This window comes from Branchiostoma lanceolatum, chromosome 15, assembly GCF_035083965.1.
Source record: "Branchiostoma lanceolatum isolate klBraLanc5 chromosome 15, klBraLanc5.hap2, whole genome shotgun sequence".
NCBI lineage: Eukaryota > Metazoa > Chordata > Leptocardii > Amphioxiformes > Branchiostomatidae > Branchiostoma > Branchiostoma lanceolatum.
The window spans coordinates 17551176-17573815 of NC_089736.1; the positions used below are offsets into that span (position 1 = coordinate 17551176).

Below are 22640 nucleotides of genomic sequence, written 5' to 3' on the forward strand. Positions count from 1 at the left end.
AAACCTGCCCAAGGCGACCACCAGGCGGACCGAGCAAAAACGGTCGCGATGGACAGGTGGTCGCCATGAAGAGGATTCCACTCACATGTTTCCAGGTCGAGGTTTTCAAATACAGTACGTAAATGATGGAAAATTATGTGAATTTAGACAGCATGACCCTCGCCAGGTTCAATTCTCATTGACAGAAAGATCCTACAAAAATTACATTTTCCGTTATCGATGTGATAATTGCATACCGCTACATCGTGTACAAATTTTCGTCATAATTTTGACTACAAAACGATACATTGAATAGTACACACACACACGCACATCGTCGAAGTTTTAAGGCCTAAGACAGATCCCTAGAAAACGCCTGCTGGTCCCAGCCTTTTTTGGGTCGCCGACCGCTGGATGAAAGGGTAAAAAAAATTTCGATCTGACAACTAAAGATGAATACGGAACGCGTTAACGGTGTGATTTCGTCGCGCCGCGCCGCGAAGCTCTGTGCCACCGCATCGAAGGATAAGTCAGTGCAGCAGAACGCACAGCGTCCAATAAAGGTTTGTGAGATTCATGGAAATAAAAAGAAAATAAGAATTTTGATTTTCACCAATAACTAGAGTATTCGTAAATGTTCATACACAAAATCATCGTGTTTTAGAAAGGTCAGCGGTACGCCAAATCCGGGCCGCCCGAAATCCAAGATGGCGTCGGGACCATGGAACAACATTTCTCGCCTGATGTTTTGCCCGCCGCGAAGTCATTTTTCGGCGGAATTTAGCAAGACACAGACACATTTTTGTTGAAAATACAAGAAATAGATAGTAATTTCTGTGAAATCTGACTTTTTGACGCCATGCACTACGTATTCGTTTTGAAAATTGAGTTTAAACGGAACTGAGTTCACGTTAAACTTTAAGATTACGATAGGCACAACAACATCACAAACATTTGTCTTTACAATGTTTATAGGGGGAACGTTTTATTAAAACACTTCATGGAGGAATCGATGGTATAACATTGCTATTCTATATATGTTTGATCTTATTTTTGTCCTTTAAAGTCTTGAAAACATTTCCGTGAAATCCGACAGCAAAATGATCTGATGTCACCACACGCTTGAAAATTAGGCGACCGCCATGGGCAGGGATTGTGCTCTGTGCGGTCCCAATTCGTTGCGGTCGCGGTCGCGTTGGACGGGTGGTCGCCTTGGGCAGGCAGCTTAATGCTTGTGCCTATGGGGAAAATTTTCGGGACCGAGAAAAAGCGGTCGCCATGGCCAGGTGGTCGCGTTGAAAAGGTGGTCGCCTAGGCAGGTTTGACTGTATGCGTACCCAGAGGATGTTTAGATTGGAGATGTCTTTAAACACTATTTTCAGTGGCAGATAAATATGACCCGGCAGATGAAAGGTTAGTATACTTAAATTTGTAAGTTTATATTACTGTAACAATACCTCCCATGGAGCCCTCTTGACATCATCATGTTAGACCCAAGAAATAAGTTGGTGTGGTGATGATGACCTTGGGGACTGGCTGACCTATCAGTTCTAATAGGACATGGCGTCACAGCTCTCCCATAGGGGAAGCTGCTGACATTCAGTTGGGTTAGGTCAATACCAGAATCAATTCAAACCCTATTACAGGGTTATCTACAGAAGCAGTATCATCACCACCTGCACACACATAAAAACTACTGCAGTTTGCCTGGAGATATGGGTGTCACACCTCCTGTGCCTCTAGTACATTAAAATGACAAGCAAACAGTCTTAATCAGTACTCAGTCTGAACACTCGATCTGACGTATACGTAAGTACGAAAGAAAGCACATGTTTCACGTGAACAAGATGGCAGGAGTTTCTCAGAGACTGTGCAGGTTGTGGCGTAAGCTGGCAAAGCAAAATAAACCGCGTTTGGAAATGATTAAAGGAATTTTTAGCGATTTTTGTAGCGATATCGATAAAATTTAGCCAAGCCTCTTCTGAAGGCAACATTCACCATTCTTATACATGTTGTACATGTGCAAATGCCTTTTTTACGCCATCTAGAACATTTTTGTAATGGAACTGACAGACGTTTGAAACATATTGCCCCGTTTTCGGTATATCGACAATTGGCAAAGGGTAAAAATATTCTTGTCTTTTATTTCAAAATTAGGCGAAAATCAATGCGCGCGGGGATGTCATCCATAAAATTTACTTGCTGTGGCCTTATGTTATGTTATCACCAAACTCTGAATGATATGCCTTAAAAATGTCGGAATAATAACAACCAGATAAGATGTCATACATCATAAATGCTGTCTTTTGATGTAGATCCAGCATGGACCAGACTGGAGTTTCTAGTCATGATAATGCGGAGGGTAACTAAGCTTGTTAACAAGTTCAAATGTTTCAAATAATGACACAGAAGTAAGCTGTATCAAGACGTTTCCCTGTCATGCATTTTCCTGGCAAGATATTTCCCCTTTGGTAAGGATGTTTCCCAATCAGTGCAGAATCTGATGTTTCCCCCTTGTGTGCACAATCTATGCTGCTTGATGTGGTGTACGGTGGTATGAACTCAAGGACTCCTCAAAGCAGTTTCTTTACCTTGTCAGCAGGGAAGGTCTGAAAAACAATCCCTCGTTGACAATGCCCCTTTGCTACCAACTTATCTATCGCATTTTCCTTGTCTATATTGAAATTCTGTATGATAGACATTCCATGAGAATGAATAGGAATAGGCCCCACATTGTACTTATGGGCCTTCGAATCTCTGCCCTTGGGAAAGGCAATTCTAAATCTATTTCCTCTTTCAACTAAGGTAAACATGAGCCTGTAGCTCGGTTAGTGACATTCACTCAAATGTGATATAAACTCTGAGGCCCCGTCTTTGAGAAAGCTACACCTCAAACAAGTTATACATCCCACTAACGTAACATGACCAATTTACGTCCGATTTATTCAAAACGTATTTATCTTAAAACCGTACGGACAGAGCCAAATTTTAAACCCATGGTCAGAAATATCAGCTCTTCTAAAAAGAAAATGCATGGTCTGTGCGTTTTTCTCCGCCTATCTAACGCCGTGCCAGCATGTATTTATACTGAGGTATATGATGAAGAATTGTGCTAGGGTAACCCATTATCGTCCACCTCGGTCTTTTCCCTTCTAGCGCTATGCTTGAAGAACATAGACCAGAAAAAAATTCACAGTAACTGTCCAAAGTAGTTTGCAGACAAATGATGATAAAATCACTATGTCTGTCCGGCCACTTGCTTAACGCGATGGAAAAAAACAATGTTTATCTGTAAATTCCCCCCACATGCGCGGCACGTGGCGTTCACGTGGTAAACGCATGTCCATTATGTTTTGCTGTGCAAAAATTAAAGAGATGGCTAAGGATCATACTTACGATGTTCTTTATTGCTCATGAGAACAGGTTTTGGCATAATACACCGCGACATGTGGACATGAGCCAAACCGGACGTAAATAGGTTCTGCACGTAAATAGGTCATGTTACGTTACACTTATCAAAATTAGATCAGTTTAACCTTATTAGATAAGCAGAGCGTTGTGATACTCACAAAGCAGTGTACAGCAACTGTTACAGCACTTCCTGTCTTCAGGTTCATGTGGGGACACAAGCTCAAGCACTTCAATACACAAGGGCTCCTGTACCTTTCCTTCATCTGTCTTCTCAGTATATGTACCATACTGTCTGTCCTCTACAGGCACTTCCAAATAGTCCACCTCTTTGAAGTTAAATTCAGAGGATCGACGTTTCACACTGTTGTACATGACAGCCATTTGTTCTATTTCTTACCTAACTGTACATCGATCTAAATTTGTAGCACGGTCAAAATCAAAGTTTGTTGTATAAACAGTTAGCAACACAATGAAAATGCTTAGGTGCCTGTTCATGGGTTGCTGGCTGATTGACTTCTGAAATCAGCAACTTAAGATACTGCAAATATTTCAAAATTTACAGCATTGTTTACATGGCAATACTTCATCCTCAAGCATGGAATACTTATGAAAACTTAATTAAGACACAACGACTTGCCTAATAGAAAAGGCCAGTTACACTTCAACAATTTAACGACAGTACAAGTAGTAGATTGTGTGTAAAGAATCGTCAGTCACGTGCATAAATCTGACCTATCCCATCCCTTCACACCAGGAGGACTGAAGAGGAAGTGAACACCATTCCCACGCGTCTCCAACAACATTCCCACCTGAGAGAGTTCATACTCCTGGGGATATGGGCTGTCTGTTTGTGTATGTTTAGCGGAAAACATAATATTTACATGATCACAGGTAGCTTTGGAGCTGTACTGTTTTAACTACAAGTCATGTATATAAAGAACAAATTTTAGAGGACATGGGATAGGTACATGTAACTGTGCAGGGCTCAAAATACCACCTGCATATTCAGCTTAGTGCAAGTAGAATTGGACTACCTGCACCTAACTAATGCACTGGCCATGGTTCATGAGAAATCCAGCCCGGCATAGCACTACGTAAGGGTGACATGCATGTACCACAGTACTGCCTCCAAAAGCCCTTTTGTAGTCATACATGTAACATCATGATAATGTTTTGAACACCTTTCTACCAATTGATCAAAAAGGTTCAGGAATATGTGGGAAATAATAATTTTATATAAAACATTAAATTTGTATTTGTACTATATCTGATAAATATTTAGAGAAATACAAGGTAAGAATGCTATAACGATGCAGGATGCCATTAGCCCACCCTGATCTTGGAATAGCCGACTGTAACGTTACATTTTTCCAAATGCTACCAAAAACATTTCAACATTCTTGGCAGAAAAAAATAAACATCTATCATCAGCCAGGGATGTAATACCACTGATAGACAGTGATGGACAGGTATGGGATGACACCCACATATCTGTGGTCAAACTTTTATCTATCCACCACTCCGCACTTTACCAGTAACCTGATGCCCTGTATACGTGTTATGCATACGGAATGACTTTTAAGAGTCCCCTGGGACGTGACAGGATTCCACAGGACAGCACTCATGCAAATCTGATAGGGAAAATATAATATGTTACAAATCCATGACCCACAATTGTAATCATCATGAATGTAGGAACATGAGGACAAACGGTAATATTTCATAATCTCATTGCACACTCATCACACCATAAACGTCAATTTGTCTGCTTTGTCTTAAACTGTGTGTGACTACTTTTCTTTTAAACACAAACTCTTGATTAGCAACTAATGAATTGAATGTACCGTTATTATTGAGAGAGCGATGTGTAAACTTCGCATCAGTGACCACTCCCTACACATAGAATCTGGCAGGCATAAAGCTGCCCCTCTGAATAATAGAACATGCAAATTCTGTGACCATTTGTTGAAAATGAAACCCACTTTTTACTCCATTGTTCTTTATATAAAGATGAGCGCCAATCGCTGTTTAAAACAATAGAATTAGACAAAAATGTCAAAGCAGGACACTTTCATATACCTGATGTCATGTAAGAACGAAAATAGACAAAGTATGTAGTCGTGTTTCCAAATGTTTCAAAAAGAGAGAAGAAAGTACTAGGTGATCAACATTAGTTTAGCAATAGTCCACAGTTTGCCTATTGTTAGTTTTTTCATTGTTAGAATGTAGAATCTTATCAATTCATATTTTGCATTATGCTTCGTATAGACCACATGTGGTCATCTGTGCATTTAGCCGATTTGGGCAGGAATATGCAATAAAGACTATTATTATTATATTTTTATTATCCTGATGATTATCAACCTGTTTTTCCTGCCAAAGTAGGCTTTTATTTTCTTTTACACCAAATTTGTATAGCTGAGGTTGCCTGAAGAAGCAAGGTTAAAGTTGACAGGTCATGTTAAAGATGTCAGGTAGGTAGTAGGAATGAATTGCCATCAGTAACTCTGTATTCTGCGCATCGGCTTTTTAGCGAATGCCCACAAACGCCCACTCTGGCGAAGTCCGCGCTGCACGAATCTAATTTTTTTTGCTTGGAATATGTTCAGGTTGTGCTCCCATTAATTAATCCTGATTTTCAAGTCAATCCATCGATCCGAAGTTAAATAAAGTGAACTTGAAGATTCTTACCTGGCTTTTTAGTGAATGCCCAGCAAAAAAGGCTTTTTAGCGAATGCCCACTATATCAGCCAAAATATCGGCCATCATGACACGGGCGCTAAATCTATCACCATAAACATGTTCAACAAGTCGTCCCCTGAATGTGTACTCAGTTTCCGTGCTTTACAGGCCTGTAAAGTCACTTTATTTTATGAAATACACGGCGTGGGAATCCACGGCCCCGGACGTAAAAATCCAATATGGCGACTCATTTGCATATTTGGGACAGGTTACCAGCGGCCTCTACCCCGTATACGTGCCGCGAACTGCGCCGTGTATTTCGTAAAATAAAGTGACTTTAAAGGCGTGTACAGCACGGAAACTGAGTATACATTCAGGTGACAACTTGTTGAACATGTTTATGGTGTTAGATTTAGCGCCGGTGTCACGATGGCCGATATTTTGGCTGATATAGTGGGCATTCGCTAAAAAGCCATTTTTTGCTGGGCATTCGCTAAAAAGCCAGGTAAGAATCTTCAAGTTCGCTTTATTTAACTTCGGATCGATGGATTGACTTGAAAATCAGGATTAATTAATGGGAGCACAACCTGAACATATTCCGAGCCAAAAAAATTAGATTCGTGCAGCGCGGACTTCGCCAGAGTGGGCGTTTGTGGGCATTCGCTAAAAAGCCTGTCCCTGTATTCTGTACAGAGGGAGAAGTGACGTTCTAAACCTTGTCTGCCCTTATTTCTCCTGTCACTCAAACAAACTTGACACAGAGAACCCTTGACGTTCAGCCCCCAGAGTAGGAGTCATCTACGCCTGGCAGACATGTGCAGGGCAGAACCAAACATTTCTTTGTTAAATGTACCCTATTGAGATACTCTTTCCAAAGTTGATCTAATTATCATAATCAATATTTTCCAATAACCTTATGTATGTAATGTTGCATGTTGGACTTACAGACTAAATGCATTAGAATTAATCTAGACTAGTTTCAGAGCACTAGGTAGGTAGGTAGGTAGTTTCAACCCTGGCTAAATCAGCATTTTGACTTTCCATTGTTATCATCAATGAATCAAGAAAGAACTGTCACAGTAGTTGTACTAAATATTGATAGTCGAGCATGAAAGGATTCTAGACATAATTTTTTAAACACATGGATGAGGTTATCAACTTTTATTGCCCCTAATATGATTTTTATCTAAGAGTAATTTCAAATTGGACATACCACTGTAATGAAACTATGTTTTCCACGTGCATAATGATCAAAGCTACAAATGTACGTTGAACTTCGCACATCTTGATATCCAACACTAATTGTCCGTAGTTATTGAAAAATAAGTGCTTTTGCCTAATTAGAAAAAAAATTCTAATGATTGCAAACAATTGGTAGATGTCAAGATGTGTGAACATACATTTGTACCTTTGACCATTATGCGCATAGAAAACATAGTTTTATTGCAGTGGTCTGTGACAAAGTGCTGTATTTTCTCTTAGAGAACATAATCAGACCTCAAAGCCATCTTCCAGAAAATCTAAGAAAATCTAGAAGACCTTGATTATAAATGTATGATCATGATCTCAGTCTCCTTTCAAATAGCCATGCTGATGCACAAGAAACAAGTGACGGTGCTTTTAAAAAAGCTGTCGTTTGCGCTGTATAGTGTTTTTGAAATGAAATAAACCGTTACCATAGCCCTTAATCCGTCGCAATAACCCTAAATTCATCACCATAGTCCTTAATCCGTCACCCTTGCCCTTAGTCCGTCATCCTTACCCTTAATCCATCAGCATAATCTTTAATACATCACCAGAGACCCTAATCCGTCACTCTAGCCCTTAATCCATCATCCTTACCCTTAATCTGTCACCATAACCTTTAATAATCCATCACGCTAGCCCTTAATCCATCCCGAAAGCCTTTAATCCGTCACCATAGCCCTTAATCTGTCGTCATATGTCTTAATCCGTCACCATAGCCCTTAATCCATTACCATAAACATTAATCCGTCACCATAATCCGTAATCTGTCACCCTTGCCCTTAATCAATCACCCCTGCAGTAAATCCATCACCATAACCCTTAATCTCTCACCCTTGCCCTTAATGAGTCAGCATAACCCTTAATCCATCACCATAACCCTTAGTCCACCATCCTTACCCTTAATCCGACTCCATAACCCTTAATCCGTCACCCTAGCCCTTAATCTGCCACCCTTGCACTTTATCCGTCACCCCTGCACTTAATCCGTCACCATAACACAATCCGTCACGAGAGCCTTTAATCCCTCACCATTGCCCTTAATCCGTCACCAGAACCCTTAATCAATCACCCTTGCCCTTAATCCGTCAGTATAACCCTTAATCTGTTACCAGAGACCTTAATCAGTCACCAGAGACCTTAATCCATCACCATAACCCTTAATCCATCAGCATAACCCTTAAGCCATCAGCATAACCCTTAAGCCATCAGCATAACCCTTAATCCATCGCCATAACCCTTAATCCCTTACCATAGCGCTTAATCCGTCACCCTTGCCCTTAATCTGTCAGCATAACCCTTAATCCGTCACCCTTTTTCTTAAATATCTGTCATCAGTATGGAGTAATGGATAATGTGCCTTTGTGTTGAAAATATCTCCTGTGAGTGTGAAAGCTTCTTGAATAGCACTTGCAAGTATTCTGGGAGGTTTAATAATATTAGTGATAAATAATCAACATCGGGTGGTAGTGCAACTTTGCCATAAAATGGCACCAATGACCTAATTCTTGAACGTTTGAAAGCACAACTAAATTCAAAACAAATCTATCATTCAACAATTGGAAGCCCCGCCACGGCTCAAACTAGAGAAACTTACGGATATACGAAAATTATGTCCTCGTGACTAACGCCCCCCCCCCCCTGATGTCGTGCACAAAACAGGCCGCCAAATTTCCTCATTCCTGAAAATATGAGACACTTTGCAATTCTTTCAAGCATTCAGGTATACACAGGGTGCAAAATACTTTTTTGAGCCAGGTTCCCCATGTTGCAACCTAGGGCAAATGCTAGGTTGCACATCCAAATTTCAGGTTGAGCAACATTCACCAATTTCATCAAATTAAGCTTGTATGTAGCATATAATACTACTGATATTTCAAAATATAAATTAGATAGTATTGTGTTCCCATTGACCTGGCAACATCTTGTGAAGCCGAGGGCAGTGTGTTTTCGTCTTTTTCAGCTCAAATTCCACGATCTATGAAGGGTTTTGGATGGTTTAAAACAAAAAGGTGTTGATTTCCTTGTTTCAATTAAAGATTTACCGAATTTTATGAGAGTGACACTGTTTTTGTGAGCTTCCAGGGCTCCGATTGAGATCTTTGGCTCAAAATATAAGGTTGCACACTGCGCTACCTGGGTTTGGAATCAACTTGCACCAACAGAAATATTGTTGCACTGTGCAACGTGCAACCAAGTACTATTTTGCACCCTTTTACGTTCTGAGTCGTTTAGAGCCTTTGGAAACGGACGATAACAGAAGAAATTTTGTGTAAAAATAACTAAAATAACACAAATGCCTTTACCGCTTGGTCAGTAGCCGGCTACAAATATGCAAATAACCCTCCTTAACATAATATATGCTCACACATGTATTTAAATTTTCTATCAGTTTATCAGGCACTATTACAGATTTCCATGTAGTATGAGCACTTTTATATGTACAACTTAGCATTATGCATATGATTACATCAATGTTACATCTTGTTCTGACCAAATATAGACCACAAAAGATATGGCATGTTAGCAAACCTGGGATGGTGCCATTGTGATAGGGCCCTTGTACCACCCATCGAACCACGTAGGACAAAAGACGACACCCATCTCATTACGTTTGCGCCGTGCGTGGCGCAAACGTTAAAACAACTTCTTGTATCTGGATCAAAAGCATGATTGTTTTGTATTCCATTATCCAACTTCCACCTCAGTCTATCATAGTGTGATTCAGACTATCAAAATCAATTTTAGGCCAAATCTTTAGGCAACCAAAATTATTCTCTTACAAAATCATTTGTAGGACACTGTCCATGTACATGTAACGGGGGGCACCTACAATGTAACATACATGTAGCATAGATTTTTTACTGATCTTATTATGCAGTATGTTACCACTGAGTATGCTGATTGGAAAGGTAAATAAACCTAGTCCATGCACATAGCTGTCATTTGCAATAAAAATTTACATGTACATATTCATTGCTTGTTTGGCGAAAAATAGCATATTGACAATAATCATGGTGCATAGAGGGCCACTGCGTAGCGGCGGCCCATGCTGCTAAATACATGACTTGTTCCAAGCAGTCACATAACTGCCATAGACATTAAGAAATTTAACTTTACAAAGCACAAAAAATTTGGGTCTTTAAGTTGTCTACAAGAAAAAACAACATAAACATCGCTGCCGTCTGACTAACATTGTTTTCCTGTGGGAGCGTGACCGAGACCTGGGCCAACGATTTCCTACGCTCTAACATGACATCGTGATTGGTATTTTCTATGAAAAGGAAATTGAATACAGAAATGGCGAAGATATTTGCAGATAAGTAGAGGGAATTTTGTTGATGTAGGCAGTGTCATTTTCTTTGCAATGATTTTGTTAGTCGGGCCGCATTCACTGCCTACAGAATCTTGGGTCGGGCCACACATTCAGCGTGTGGTGCCCGATTCCTGTCAAAACATGAGCTGGGTTGTGCTAGATACAGCCCTTCTCACGTCACAATTTTCAGTCAAAAGAAAGCTAGAATATCATAGAATTTTAGTCTTATTCACTTTTACTTACATTCATCACCAGCTTCTGAAATGAGCAAAAGTACAAAGTACACGTAAGTCAAGGCACACTGTCTAGTGTGGCACAAAATCGGTAACGCTGCATTCACGAAAACGTCTTACAGTGTCTACTGATTGTAAACACTGAGAATGAAGGGTTCATGAACCAGATGAAATCATTTCCTTCTCAAACATGTTCAAATCTTAGTTATCAATTTCTGGCAATTAATGGAGCGCCCTGAGGTCGAGTGTGTGTTATGATAGGGCTCCTCCTGTTCAGCATTGTTTAAGTACCCCGGGGGCCCACAAGACCCTCACAGTCACAGGCATCCCCTTTCTGACATATCTCTGTAATGTAACAGAAACTGAAATTTGACTTCACAAAACACGTATATATTGTGCAGAATCCTCTTCCGCCGGCCAGTAAAACCACAGGAGAAATCTTCCCACCCTGGCTCATTACTCTTGCAAACACCAGCTAAATCCAGGCTCATGCATAATCACCAACCACAGCACAGTCACATCAAGAATACTCAATACTTGCACATTTCTCAATTTCAGCATTAACAAAATTCTATGGAGACTGGAAAGTAAATCTTAATAATTTTTTTCTAGTTCTGCAGAAAAGCAGTGTTCACGAATAGAGAATGCATTATGATTTAACAGATATTGGGGAAGGATCCGGAGTGCTGAATTTTCCAGCATAATTACAAGATATCTGATGAATCAATATCTACCAGCACATAATCTAGCAATGCAACTACAGTATTTTGTGATTTATATCCATAATTCAGGCATCAATGCAACCAACTTCACATGCATACCGCATTTTATGCTGACCATTACAGATTTGAAGGAAAATCAATCAAACATGGAATTCAGCAAACAGAGCAGGAAATGAGATGCGCTAAGGCTTCATGTATACTCCTATTCTTTTTAATCTGCCATAAGGTATATTTAGATAAATGAATCAATATATAAACAAGAATAGTTTTTACAATCTATGTACATGTAAAAGGAATACTTGGATAAAAGTATGGTTAAGATGAAATTATCTAATGTCAATGACATATTCTTTGCTTCCCCTCAAAATTAGCCATCAGTGAGAAAAATTACCGTTATCTGTCCTTTCAACATACGGGGCCAACCTTTTTAGGCATACTGATATTCTATCTAAACCTGATTACCACTTCTGTCCTGTGATTTGAAAATACAACCTAAATTAACTCTTGTCACCATGTCTTGCATTGCAATGCCTGAATAATTGTGATGTCAGGAAATCCTAAATGATTTTGTGATGAAATCCTCTCTAAGAAGAAAGCCTCTCTCCTTGAATACAGTGCATGCCCAGAATCCCATTGAAAAGCCATTAGCACAGATTTTCAATATGGAACAACACTCTTTACCATATCACCACCACATAACAGTCCGATGCCATGTCTGGATATTTTCTACATGCACCGCAGTAATGTACACACATGATAAGGAGAGAATACAAAGGTAAAGATGTTTACCTCTGCCTCAGCCATAGGCTTGGCTTCCCCTCCGCCTTCTGAGGCCATCTTGGTTTTGGCTGTTCCCAGCTATCTATTAAATATGTCTCTCACGGACCTTGCAGCAGCGACTAAATGTGAGCAGGCCCCTCCAAAACATAGTCCTGTTTTGACAGTGTCTAGAGGATCTATCCAATCATAGCACACCATCTAAATTAACCAATATACATAAATTTAGCATATATCATGGATGTTATATCAAATAATAACGGCTTTAAAGGCAATTTTGCACCACAGGACATCAATATCATTTTGTGGATGTTTTGTTAGCTGGTAATCAGCAAGGAATGGTGCACTCAAGCAGGTAATGTCACTTTGCATATGGATTATGGTTATGGCACCGAAAGGCCTGTAGTCTCTAAGTGAACATTTTGTATCACATCACATTGAAACATATGTGTGTTCACAATTCATTATCTTTTCAAAACATCATATAAACATGGAGATTATAATTGGTATTACTAAAATGTATAACATGTAACAACAATTATAATGTTATCTAAAATACATGTACAACAGTTACTGGTTAATAGTCTGGATATCAAAAGCGTCTGGATATCGGGTCGTGTGGCGCAGCGGCAGAGCGTTCGGCTCAGAACCAAGTGGTCCCAGGTTCAATCCTATCATGTCACCGATCTTGTGCCCTTGGGAAAGGCACTATCGTTCCCGTTTGCACCAGGTAATTGCAGCTTAGGGGTGCTGCACGAAGTACTAAAGACAGGCCCTTTTGGGGGGTGAATAATTTTGCAGCCTGCTTTTTATGTGAAAGTTGCAATTTTGGATGAACTATGAAATAAATTTCGACTTTTGCCCTGGTGCTAGATTGTAATAAACTGTTTACCACTTATATATGATGAAGTAATATTCTGCAGTACTGTTGCATTTCATTTTGCAAAAATTTCCAAAATGTGAAGGGGGGTGAATAATTTTACATGCAGTTGTAGTATTGTTCATTTTGCCACATTTTTGTATTGATACAAATCTATAATGCACATATCATGCATAGTGCATAATTTTCCATTTCTAAATCCTGTCTTCATTAATTTGATTCTTTATAGCTTCCCCAAGACTTCCGGCTGGACATTGAAATATCATACAAACTTGTGTGTACCAAACTAAGCCAAGCTGACAGATATGATTCTGAACTATGAACTCTGCAAACATAACAAAAAATAAAATTGAGCACAAAAAGTACTAAAAGTAAAAAAAATTCTTTTTCCTCATTTATGTCGACGTGAAATCTAATTTTGTCAAAATCAATCTTTCAGTTCTGACAGTTATGTTATGTTGGGATGTAATGGAGGGTTTCAGTTTTGCTAAGTCAATAGAAAAAATAATTTGAGAGTTTTGAGCTATTTCAAGGTCAAGGTTATAGCAAACACCAAGATTTACAGTATATCCAAAATCAAGTTACAAACCTGTATGTTGATAAAGGTTAGACATTCAGGTAGAACATTACATAACATAAAATACAATACAAAAGCAACTGGATATCATACTCTCTAGAGTCAGATATTTCAGATAGCATCCACTATCTTTCATCATTGACTGAAACTAGTATTGTTATGAAACAAATAATACACGTGAATCAGCCCTGGATATTGTGCTACCGAAAGGTTGACAATTGCTGAGCTATCTCCAACATTTTCACTGCATAAATGTGTCTATAAACAGTCCTGGGGGATATGCAGATTCTTCTAGATCAATTTACAGAAAGAATGTGAGGCAACATCAAGGAAAGGATTCCCTTTCGCCATCCATGTAGGACATTGGAAATACTGACAATTATTCATCTTCATGAACAAGATGATGTTCATGAAGATGAATAATTGTCAGTATTTCCAATGTCCTACATGGATGGCGAAAGGGAATCCTTTCCTTGATGTTGCCTCACATTCTTTCTGTAAATTGATCTAAAAAAATAATTCTCTATTTTACTGAGTTGACCTATTTTTTTAATCATCAGATGGTTACAAGAAAATCTCTGAGCCATATGAGCTGACACAAATTATACACAGACCATTTCTTCAATGATAATGTCGATTTTGAGCCCCCTTGTATGTGACCTTGGTACTGCAGCAGAACTTCCTTTTTTGTATCTTTTAACCTGGATGTGGTATGGTCTTTGATTTTTGTCTGGCAAATAGCTTGTGATGTAAGGAAGAAGTGGTGTAGGTTTGCGACTGCAGGGGCAGTTTTGTCAAAATCTTCCAAGGGGAATGACTGAAGAAAGGAAGGAATGGATTTCCATCATATTTAGTATGCACATAGCTAAGACATAGATGTGCATAATAAAGTGCAAACTATGCAAATTGGAACTTGATTCGCACAATTAATGAGGAAAAACTACATTTGCCTTGCTTTCCATTATACTCATTAGGACTCAAATACATGTAACATGTAGTTTATGGAAGGTGGAACATTAACAGATATTGATTATGCAAATTAATACATAATTTGCACAATTGATGCAAAGTGCCATGAACTGCAGGGGCAGTTCAATGACGTGTTTTCCATTGTAGGACTCAAATACAATGTCATGTAACATAGGTAGTTTATGGAAGGTGGAATATTAATAGATATTTATTATGCAAATGAATTCCTAAGTTGCATAATTAAAGTGGCAAATGATTGGACTTTTAACATTGTGACCTGTGTAATTTAGTTCAAGGTGTACATGACCAAGGACAGATCATGCAAATGTGGAAGGCATTGGCCCCACGCGTCGGACGAAAGATAACGTGCGACCAAGACGTACTGGCCATAAAATGGCTGACGTGCGACTAGCGGGGCCAATACACACACAGGGAAAAAGCTGACGTATGAAAATTGTGTGTATCAGGCGCTCCTACACGAAATCTAGGGTTGAGGTCAAAAATGACTTTTGCAATGTGTTTCCGGATACTTGTTTATCAACTTATAGCCTTTAACTTAGTAGCTTTATTTCCCACTTGCTTTGGGTCAAAAATTGAATTACTGTACATTAAGCATTAGTTTCCTTCAACCATACATCAAAGTCATGCACAAACAATACAATATCACAGAACAGGTGTCTATTGTTGGACATATGAATATATGGAATGAATAATGGAAAATGGCTAGGGAACTATTTGCTTTTTAACTGCTATATAAATGTGCAGACATGAAAATGCCTGATCCATCATGACATACTGCAAATCACAGTGTTTCTGTCACATTTGACTTTTTTAAATGGTGGCCATGCATAAACAGAAACAACAATTTATGTGACACTGATGATAAATTATATGGCCACACCAATGCCATTTCTTGGTTCTCAGATTTTTCTAGAAAAGAAATACAGCAGGTTACGAGGTAGAATAAGAATCAAAACACTCAGGCATTCTGTGATAGAACCCATGCTTCCACTCTAATCCATGTATTGAATGAATTGTACATAATGTATACAGTGTATAATGCTTTGAAACATGTCAATAAAACTTGCACAACCACATCAATAATAGCAACAGCATCAGTGGAAGCCGTGAGGTCTCATCAAGACCTACCCACATACCAAATATCAAACCAATCTGCCCAGGCATTCTCCAGTTATGCTGTTCCCAAACAAACAACAAACAAACAAACAAACAGACAGACAGACAGACATACACACACACACACACACACACACACACACACACACACACAACCAAAAACATAACCTTCTTGGTGAAGGTAACAATCTATTGTTCCTGACTGGTTAACATGGCTGAAATTGTCTGATTTGCTGAGCACACACATACAACAATACAGGAGGAGAATGAGAAATACTGGGAGGGATGTATAGTGGTCCTTCCTGCATAATTTAGGATGTTCCAGAACAATGGGCAAAATCAATGGGAATATGGGAACAGCTCCATGGGAATATCACAACCATCAGATATAAGGTAATATCTGGAAGTGTTTTAAAATGTCATTTATCACTGTGACAGGTCATGCCTATGGATTTTCTATTTTTTAGCACTTGTACAGACGAAGCCACTTAATTGCACCTCGGATAAACGCACCTTCCATTTAATTGCACCGAATCCCAATATCCAAAACCGGTTCCCATTCACTGCATTGTTAGTGACTCCGCATATCTGCACCGCGCATGGTCACCAATGCCGGATAACTGCACCAATTTTTTTCAAAAATCCACGACAAGTTAACTGAAAGGTGCGCTAAAATCGGCAAATGCGGTACAAATGAGCCGATACCTGCCGGTGTAAAGGCGCAACACCACCAATATGTTTAAAACTGTTTTGAGTAGCAAAAGAAGGCGGTCTCCATTGACAGTTATGTTGACAGTAATCGTATGGGAGGTCCCGGGCGGGTCACCCGTAATCAGTAACCAAGTTTTAGTTTCAATTCCTAGTTTCACGGCGGTACACGGTTTACGTAAATCAATTGTTGTTGTTGTTGTTGTCCTTGTTTAACGTCTATTATATCGCTAGACGTGGTCTCTTGGTGCTGTGTTACGCTTGGTTCATACGAGGCTGATGTCTCTCTAGGTGTTTAACTCTTGGTGGCAACAACTGCACTCTACGTAATGTAACACAGAAACTGTTGTCCCATGAGTGGCATGACGATGTTTCAGAATGCCTCCCCTGTAACGTTACTGTGTTGTAATGCGGTAGATCGCATGGAAAAATGAAAGAATGCAAAATCAAAACAGGTTCGTAGTCATTTCTTTATTTTCAGCAAAGGGTCAATAAATTTAACGTGGGGTCCCATAACTTTGACAGTACCATAACTTCGAACGAGTTTTACTTTGTCTTATTATGCAGAAGAGAGACATGTTTGTTTCTATCCACTTTGCTGAATAAAAACGCCAAGAACCCAAGTCCATGCATATAGCTGTCGTCTGAATGAAACGCGGATTTGTGTACAATTAAATGATTTTTGCGCCACCAGGAAAATTTGACTATAAACAATGGCTGCGTTCGATGCAAGACCATTTCGTAATGGCCACTCTTACATGAAGAACAGTCAACAATCGTAACGCAAACTTTCATGTTTTACACATGAGGCATAAAGCTATACAGAACACACAAGGAACGTAGGTGTTCGTTAGTTTATGTCGCGATTAAACTTGTCTTGAGTAACGAAATAATCGCGGCTTAGAACGCCCTCCCCCCTTTACGTCACGGTCATTCCGTTGACCACGATTCGAATGTGATGCTACAGTGTTGACATTTCACGGTCCCCCGTCCCTGTCCAAATCACGTACTAGCTAGTGAGCTGGTGAGGCTCCAAAACGGCAAACCTTATTAATCTAGCTTGAAACACGTCGGATAAACTTGCATTTGATAAGTTCCCGTCGGCAGGCTCGCACATGGTTCCACAAGCAAAACCATTGATGTTGCAAACATGTAACCTAACCTCGCATTTTGTTTGAAGATTGACAGGCCGCTTTGCTTTGATGTGGGCGGCACGGGTCTCTGAATGCATCAACACGAAGTTCATTGAATTAAAATGGCGATTTCTCATTGCCTGCTCAAAAAGAAAATGAAGAAAATCATGAATGGCGAGCTTTAAAAACAATTTTTGAAATATGTCATTACTTTGCACTGGATTGACCGGGAAGACAAGGAAGATTTGCCGCATACTTTCTGGTCACATGCTGTGCCGTTCTGAGTGCAAATGTCGCCATTTCAGTTTCCGGTGTAACAATGCTTTGCCGGCGGTTTTGGACGTACTTGTGGCACATTTGTGGCATTTGTTCGTGCATGCTACAGGACCATTTGTATGAAATGAGGTATCTACTCTTTGTCATACCAAAGAACGGATCGTCAACGTTGACATTGCTTGGAACGCAACAAGCGACGTAAACAGTCGCTGAGTCACAGCGCGCCCTGCATCGGTGGAAACTTACGCACGGTCAAAAATTATTTACTACAGGGAAGCTGAAGTTAGTTGACACAAAATTATTCCGTCTGTTTACTTAAGATCGTGCCGGCAAATTAAAGAGAGACAAAGGTATTTGTATGTCGAAGTTACGGTACCCTAATTAGAATGGAACAATATGGAACGCTATATTCATAACAACATTTCTCTGGTTTTACCGACAGAGACTAAAGTGTAAATCGTGCACGGGCGATGTAAAATCAACTCGACAACGGAAAATCCTCAAACACCGCCACTCTCATTTATCATCCGTCAAAACGCAACACTTTTCAGACAACTGACACTGGTGCAATGCGATGTCGAACGTTTGAAGTTATGGGACCCCCCGTTAGTTAATAACTGAATAATTTTGTCTGTTTTCTTTGTGCTAGTGTTTCTGACTAGCAATACACCCCCTCGCCCATGGTGGTGCGGTCCAGCTGGGCATTTCGCATAATTGCACCAGCCGGATAATTGCACCAAAAACGCTGACAAATGGGTGGTGCAGTTAAGCGGATTCTACTGTATTATGCTTTGGTCACAATTGTGCCAGTGCCTGAAGGGGATGTTACAAGTCCCGGCCGGTCCCCGAAGCCACAAATTTGTCCTGGTGGACTGCTGGGTGTCGGGGGTGGGGGGTACCTCACGGTGTTCACACGATCAGCTCAACGTGTCTATTTGGTACCAGGTCCTGCATTGAATCTAACTTAAGTTAAAATGATTTGGGGTCCTGGGTGAGCACAAGAATAGCCTGGCAGCCGCAGGGTGACCAATGGGGACATGCCTAAAAGTGCTAAAAAAAACAGCCCATCAACTACCCGGTGGGGCCCCTTTTTCCAATTGGGACTTAAGCATTACCCAGCACCTGATCAGAACTGGGCTAAAGATTAAAGTAACTATGGATAACCATTAGTGTACAGTGTTACTACAAACTGTGAACAAGGTCTTACTGCTACTACTGTGACAGTCATATTGTTAGAAATATCTGGGAATTATTGGATTGGGCATAGCCTAATACTAACGGGGGGGTGTCCATAGTCCGGTAGGGTCCATAGTCCGGTAAGGTTTTTAAAATCGTTGTTGCGGAGATATGCATGGGTAGCTGCACATGATAAGTACACCTAGTTGTGGACTAAACCTTCATGTAAATCACCACGAAGTTGGAGTATGTGTTGAAGTTGGTAAGCCCCAACAGATAAAGAGTTTTAAAATTGCACAAGTCTGACGCCTTCCGTGCAGGTTGACGAGCGAATGCATCGTGAACATGCCCTTCGAAACTCTTTAATTGTAGAATACAACAGGTAAAAAGATACCACCACATATAGGAAGGACATTCATTAGATTTCCTCTAAACACAAACCTATATACCATCTTTGCCTTTAAAGTTGGATATATCGGAGTTAAAATAACGCCGCAGTGTTCATCCTGTCGCTCCGCCATCTTTACCAATCACGTATGACGCCAGCCAAAAGAGGTGCCCAACACAAATTAAATTAGTCAACTCGCCGGTAGAGCGCCCACCATTCCAGAAAATTTAACTCTACCGACTTAAAAATCCCATAGATATTGCTGCTGCCAATAACAAGGTTAAAAAGACCATCAAGGAAGCCGAAAGCGTAAAGGCATACGATCGCAGACAATCTAAACAATGTCCCGCCATTTTGTTTGCCGGCGGTAGATTGATCTCGCCGTGAGAGGGGAAATTTCTGTCTCACCGTATTTGAACAATTACTGTTACAAAATATGGCACATATTTGCGACAAAAAAATGATATTGCAAGGCTTTAGTGTAATTCTATTCACATGGGATGCTTAAACATGAACAGTAACATGGACGACCCCACACATCCCTGCAGACAGTTCCTGCCCCCGGTAGTTGAGACAACCTACAGCCTCCGTAGACATGTGGGGCTGAAACCACCAATCAGCAGGACGAACAGACACAAAAACTCTTTCATTCCGAGAACACTGTTATCTATGATGTGATGCCCGCCAATTACTCTATGCCCACGTTGTCATTTTTGTAAAATAATTTTAATCTGAATAATTGATAAATAATGGTGTTTTTTTAACTGTAATATGCTACTGTATTAAATTGTTTGTATACTATTATTACTATGTAAAATCAATGCAATTCAGTCCTATGGACTGCAATTTTGATTTACAATAAAGTTCTAAAGTTCTAAAGTAATGACCTGCTCGTCACCATACCGGAGTTTGGACCCCCTTTCTGTGTTGGAAGGTTCCACTAGAATGCAAACCCCAAAAGTGCCGTGACCTTTGTGTGCAATAAAACCAAAGTGCGGAATGCTAATGTATAAATGAAAACTATGTCTGTGTAGCTTTAATCACAGTTATATGCCTGTTACAAGATCTAAGCTTGTTTTTGATGGGTTCAGGGCAAAATGTACGATGACAAAAGACATGCGCATTCACTTAGAACGGTTACCGGACTATGGACACCCCCCGTTAGACAAGTAAGTAAATAAAACTCCCAAATTGCAAAAATTAAAGCAAAGTAAACCATTTTGATTCACTTGAAATTGATTACACGTAGGTCAGGTAACGTCTATATATGAAGAAAAACATTTAGATATTGAACAACATAATTAGCAGAGATGGCAGACTTAACCCACAGACTGTAAGCACCCTCTGTCAGAAGATACAAAAACTTCACCGCAGAATTTAACATACATGACGTAGACAAATTATGTCAGGTTTCTTCTCCTCCTCCTGTCATCTCAGTTAAATTGATTCAACTCCGTCATTTTTGGGCCAAACGACCTTAGATTTGGCATTTTTTCATTTTTTTTAAACAGGCCTTACAAACATTTCTAGAGAGGTTTTTTGGGGGCCTTTTTAGGCAAAAATTGAATTTTGGGCTCCTGTGCCCTGGTATTACAACCAAATGACCTGGAATTCAGTACAAGGGTGCCTTGAACATGTCTTTACATGACTTCAAGCTACCACCCATGTGCCCGCAGGACTTCAATCTAATCACTGTTTTGGTATACGCCACTTCAAAATGTCTCATTTGAGGACTTTTGGGCCTATTTTCAGACCAAAAACGGACCCAAATTCCGATCTCCGTTCCATGTTCTATCTAAGGTTTGACACGTTCCATTTGCCATTGGCCAAAGAACACGTGTTCCATTCGGGTTACCTGAGGTCATGTTGCAGGAACACATGCGCAATAAATGACACATTCAAATAAATGTACCTTAGAACAATATAAAACATCCAACGGTAGGAAGTGAAATATGCTGTATTTGCTCAGGAGCAAACGAGGGCCTTTCTAGTGTATCATGTATTTTCTTGTTGTGCAAATAGATATGCCGGCAACCGTAGGGGTACCTCTCGGTGTTCTCACGGTTAGGTCATGTCGTCTTTTTGTCAGCGGGGCCCGGGTAGAATTTAAGTGAGAAGTCTCCTCGGGTCCTGCCGTGCCCAAAAATAGCCATGTAGTTGCAGGGTTCCCCAGGGGGCCACGTAGGGGTCGCGCCCAAAAGTGCCAGAAACAGCCAGGAAGTACCTGGCAGGGCCCCTTTTTCCGATAGGGACCGAAGCATAACCAAGGATCCCCAGATAATTGAAAGTTAACTTTTTTCTGGCCATATTTCCCCTGTATCTTTGCTCGTAATTCGCTATTGTTCGGCCTTTGTAAAATCCTGACATAACTCATAACATATCAATCGATCTCGCTATGAAAACGTCCAGTAAACATTGTTATTGGGGGAAATACAATGCCACACAGACATTGTAAAAATGCAATTTTCATAAAAACAACTTTGACTGTTTCTGTTTACATCATAAAACAAAGCAGGGATCAGAAAACAACATGCCAGCGGTGCACAGGACCACGTGGTTCCATATTTGAAGTACGCTATCAGCAGGACGGTGGAAGAATTAATTTGTGCATAGAAGAAATGTTGAAAGTAGCATGGACACAGTTTACCTGTCAATTTGGTAATTGTCGGGGGGGGGCTACATTTATTCTGGGGGTATGTTTATTTGGTTTTGAAGATTTGTCCCTTGGGTACTTTTATTGGGGGGATGTTCATTTTGGGAGATGAGAGTAGGCACAGTAACATAAGTTGACTTTTATTTGGGGGGGATGTTCATTTTGGGAGATGAGAGTAGGTACATTAACATAAGTTGACTTTTATTTGGGGGGGATGTTCATTTTGGGAGATGAGAGTAGGCACATTAACATAAGTTGACTTTTATTTGGGGGGATGTTCATTTTGGGAGATGAGAGTAGGAACATTAACATAAGTTGCCTTTTATTTGGGGGGGGTGTTCATTTTGGGAGATGAGAGTAGGTACATTAACATATTAA

At 40.0% G+C, this 22640-nt stretch overlaps 1 protein-coding gene across 12 annotated transcripts in view; it reads right to left on the reverse strand.

The window, feature by feature from the left end:
- The window catches only part of LOC136421172 (dipeptidyl aminopeptidase-like protein 6), a 329761-nt gene that overhangs the window by 62093 nt on the left and 245028 nt on the right, over positions 1 to 22640 (reverse strand). Inside the window, exon 1 of one of the 12 annotated variants that reach the window (XM_066408338.1) lies at positions 12378 to 12498. The exons of the other annotated variants lie outside the window; for them this stretch is intronic. Within the exon in view, the coding sequence (XP_066264435.1) occupies positions 12378 to 12425 (48 nt within the window). The 5' untranslated portion in view covers positions 12426 to 12498. Of the gene's footprint in view, positions 1 to 12377; positions 12499 to 22640 lie in introns of those variants that run through there. 12 annotated transcript variants of the gene reach the window in all.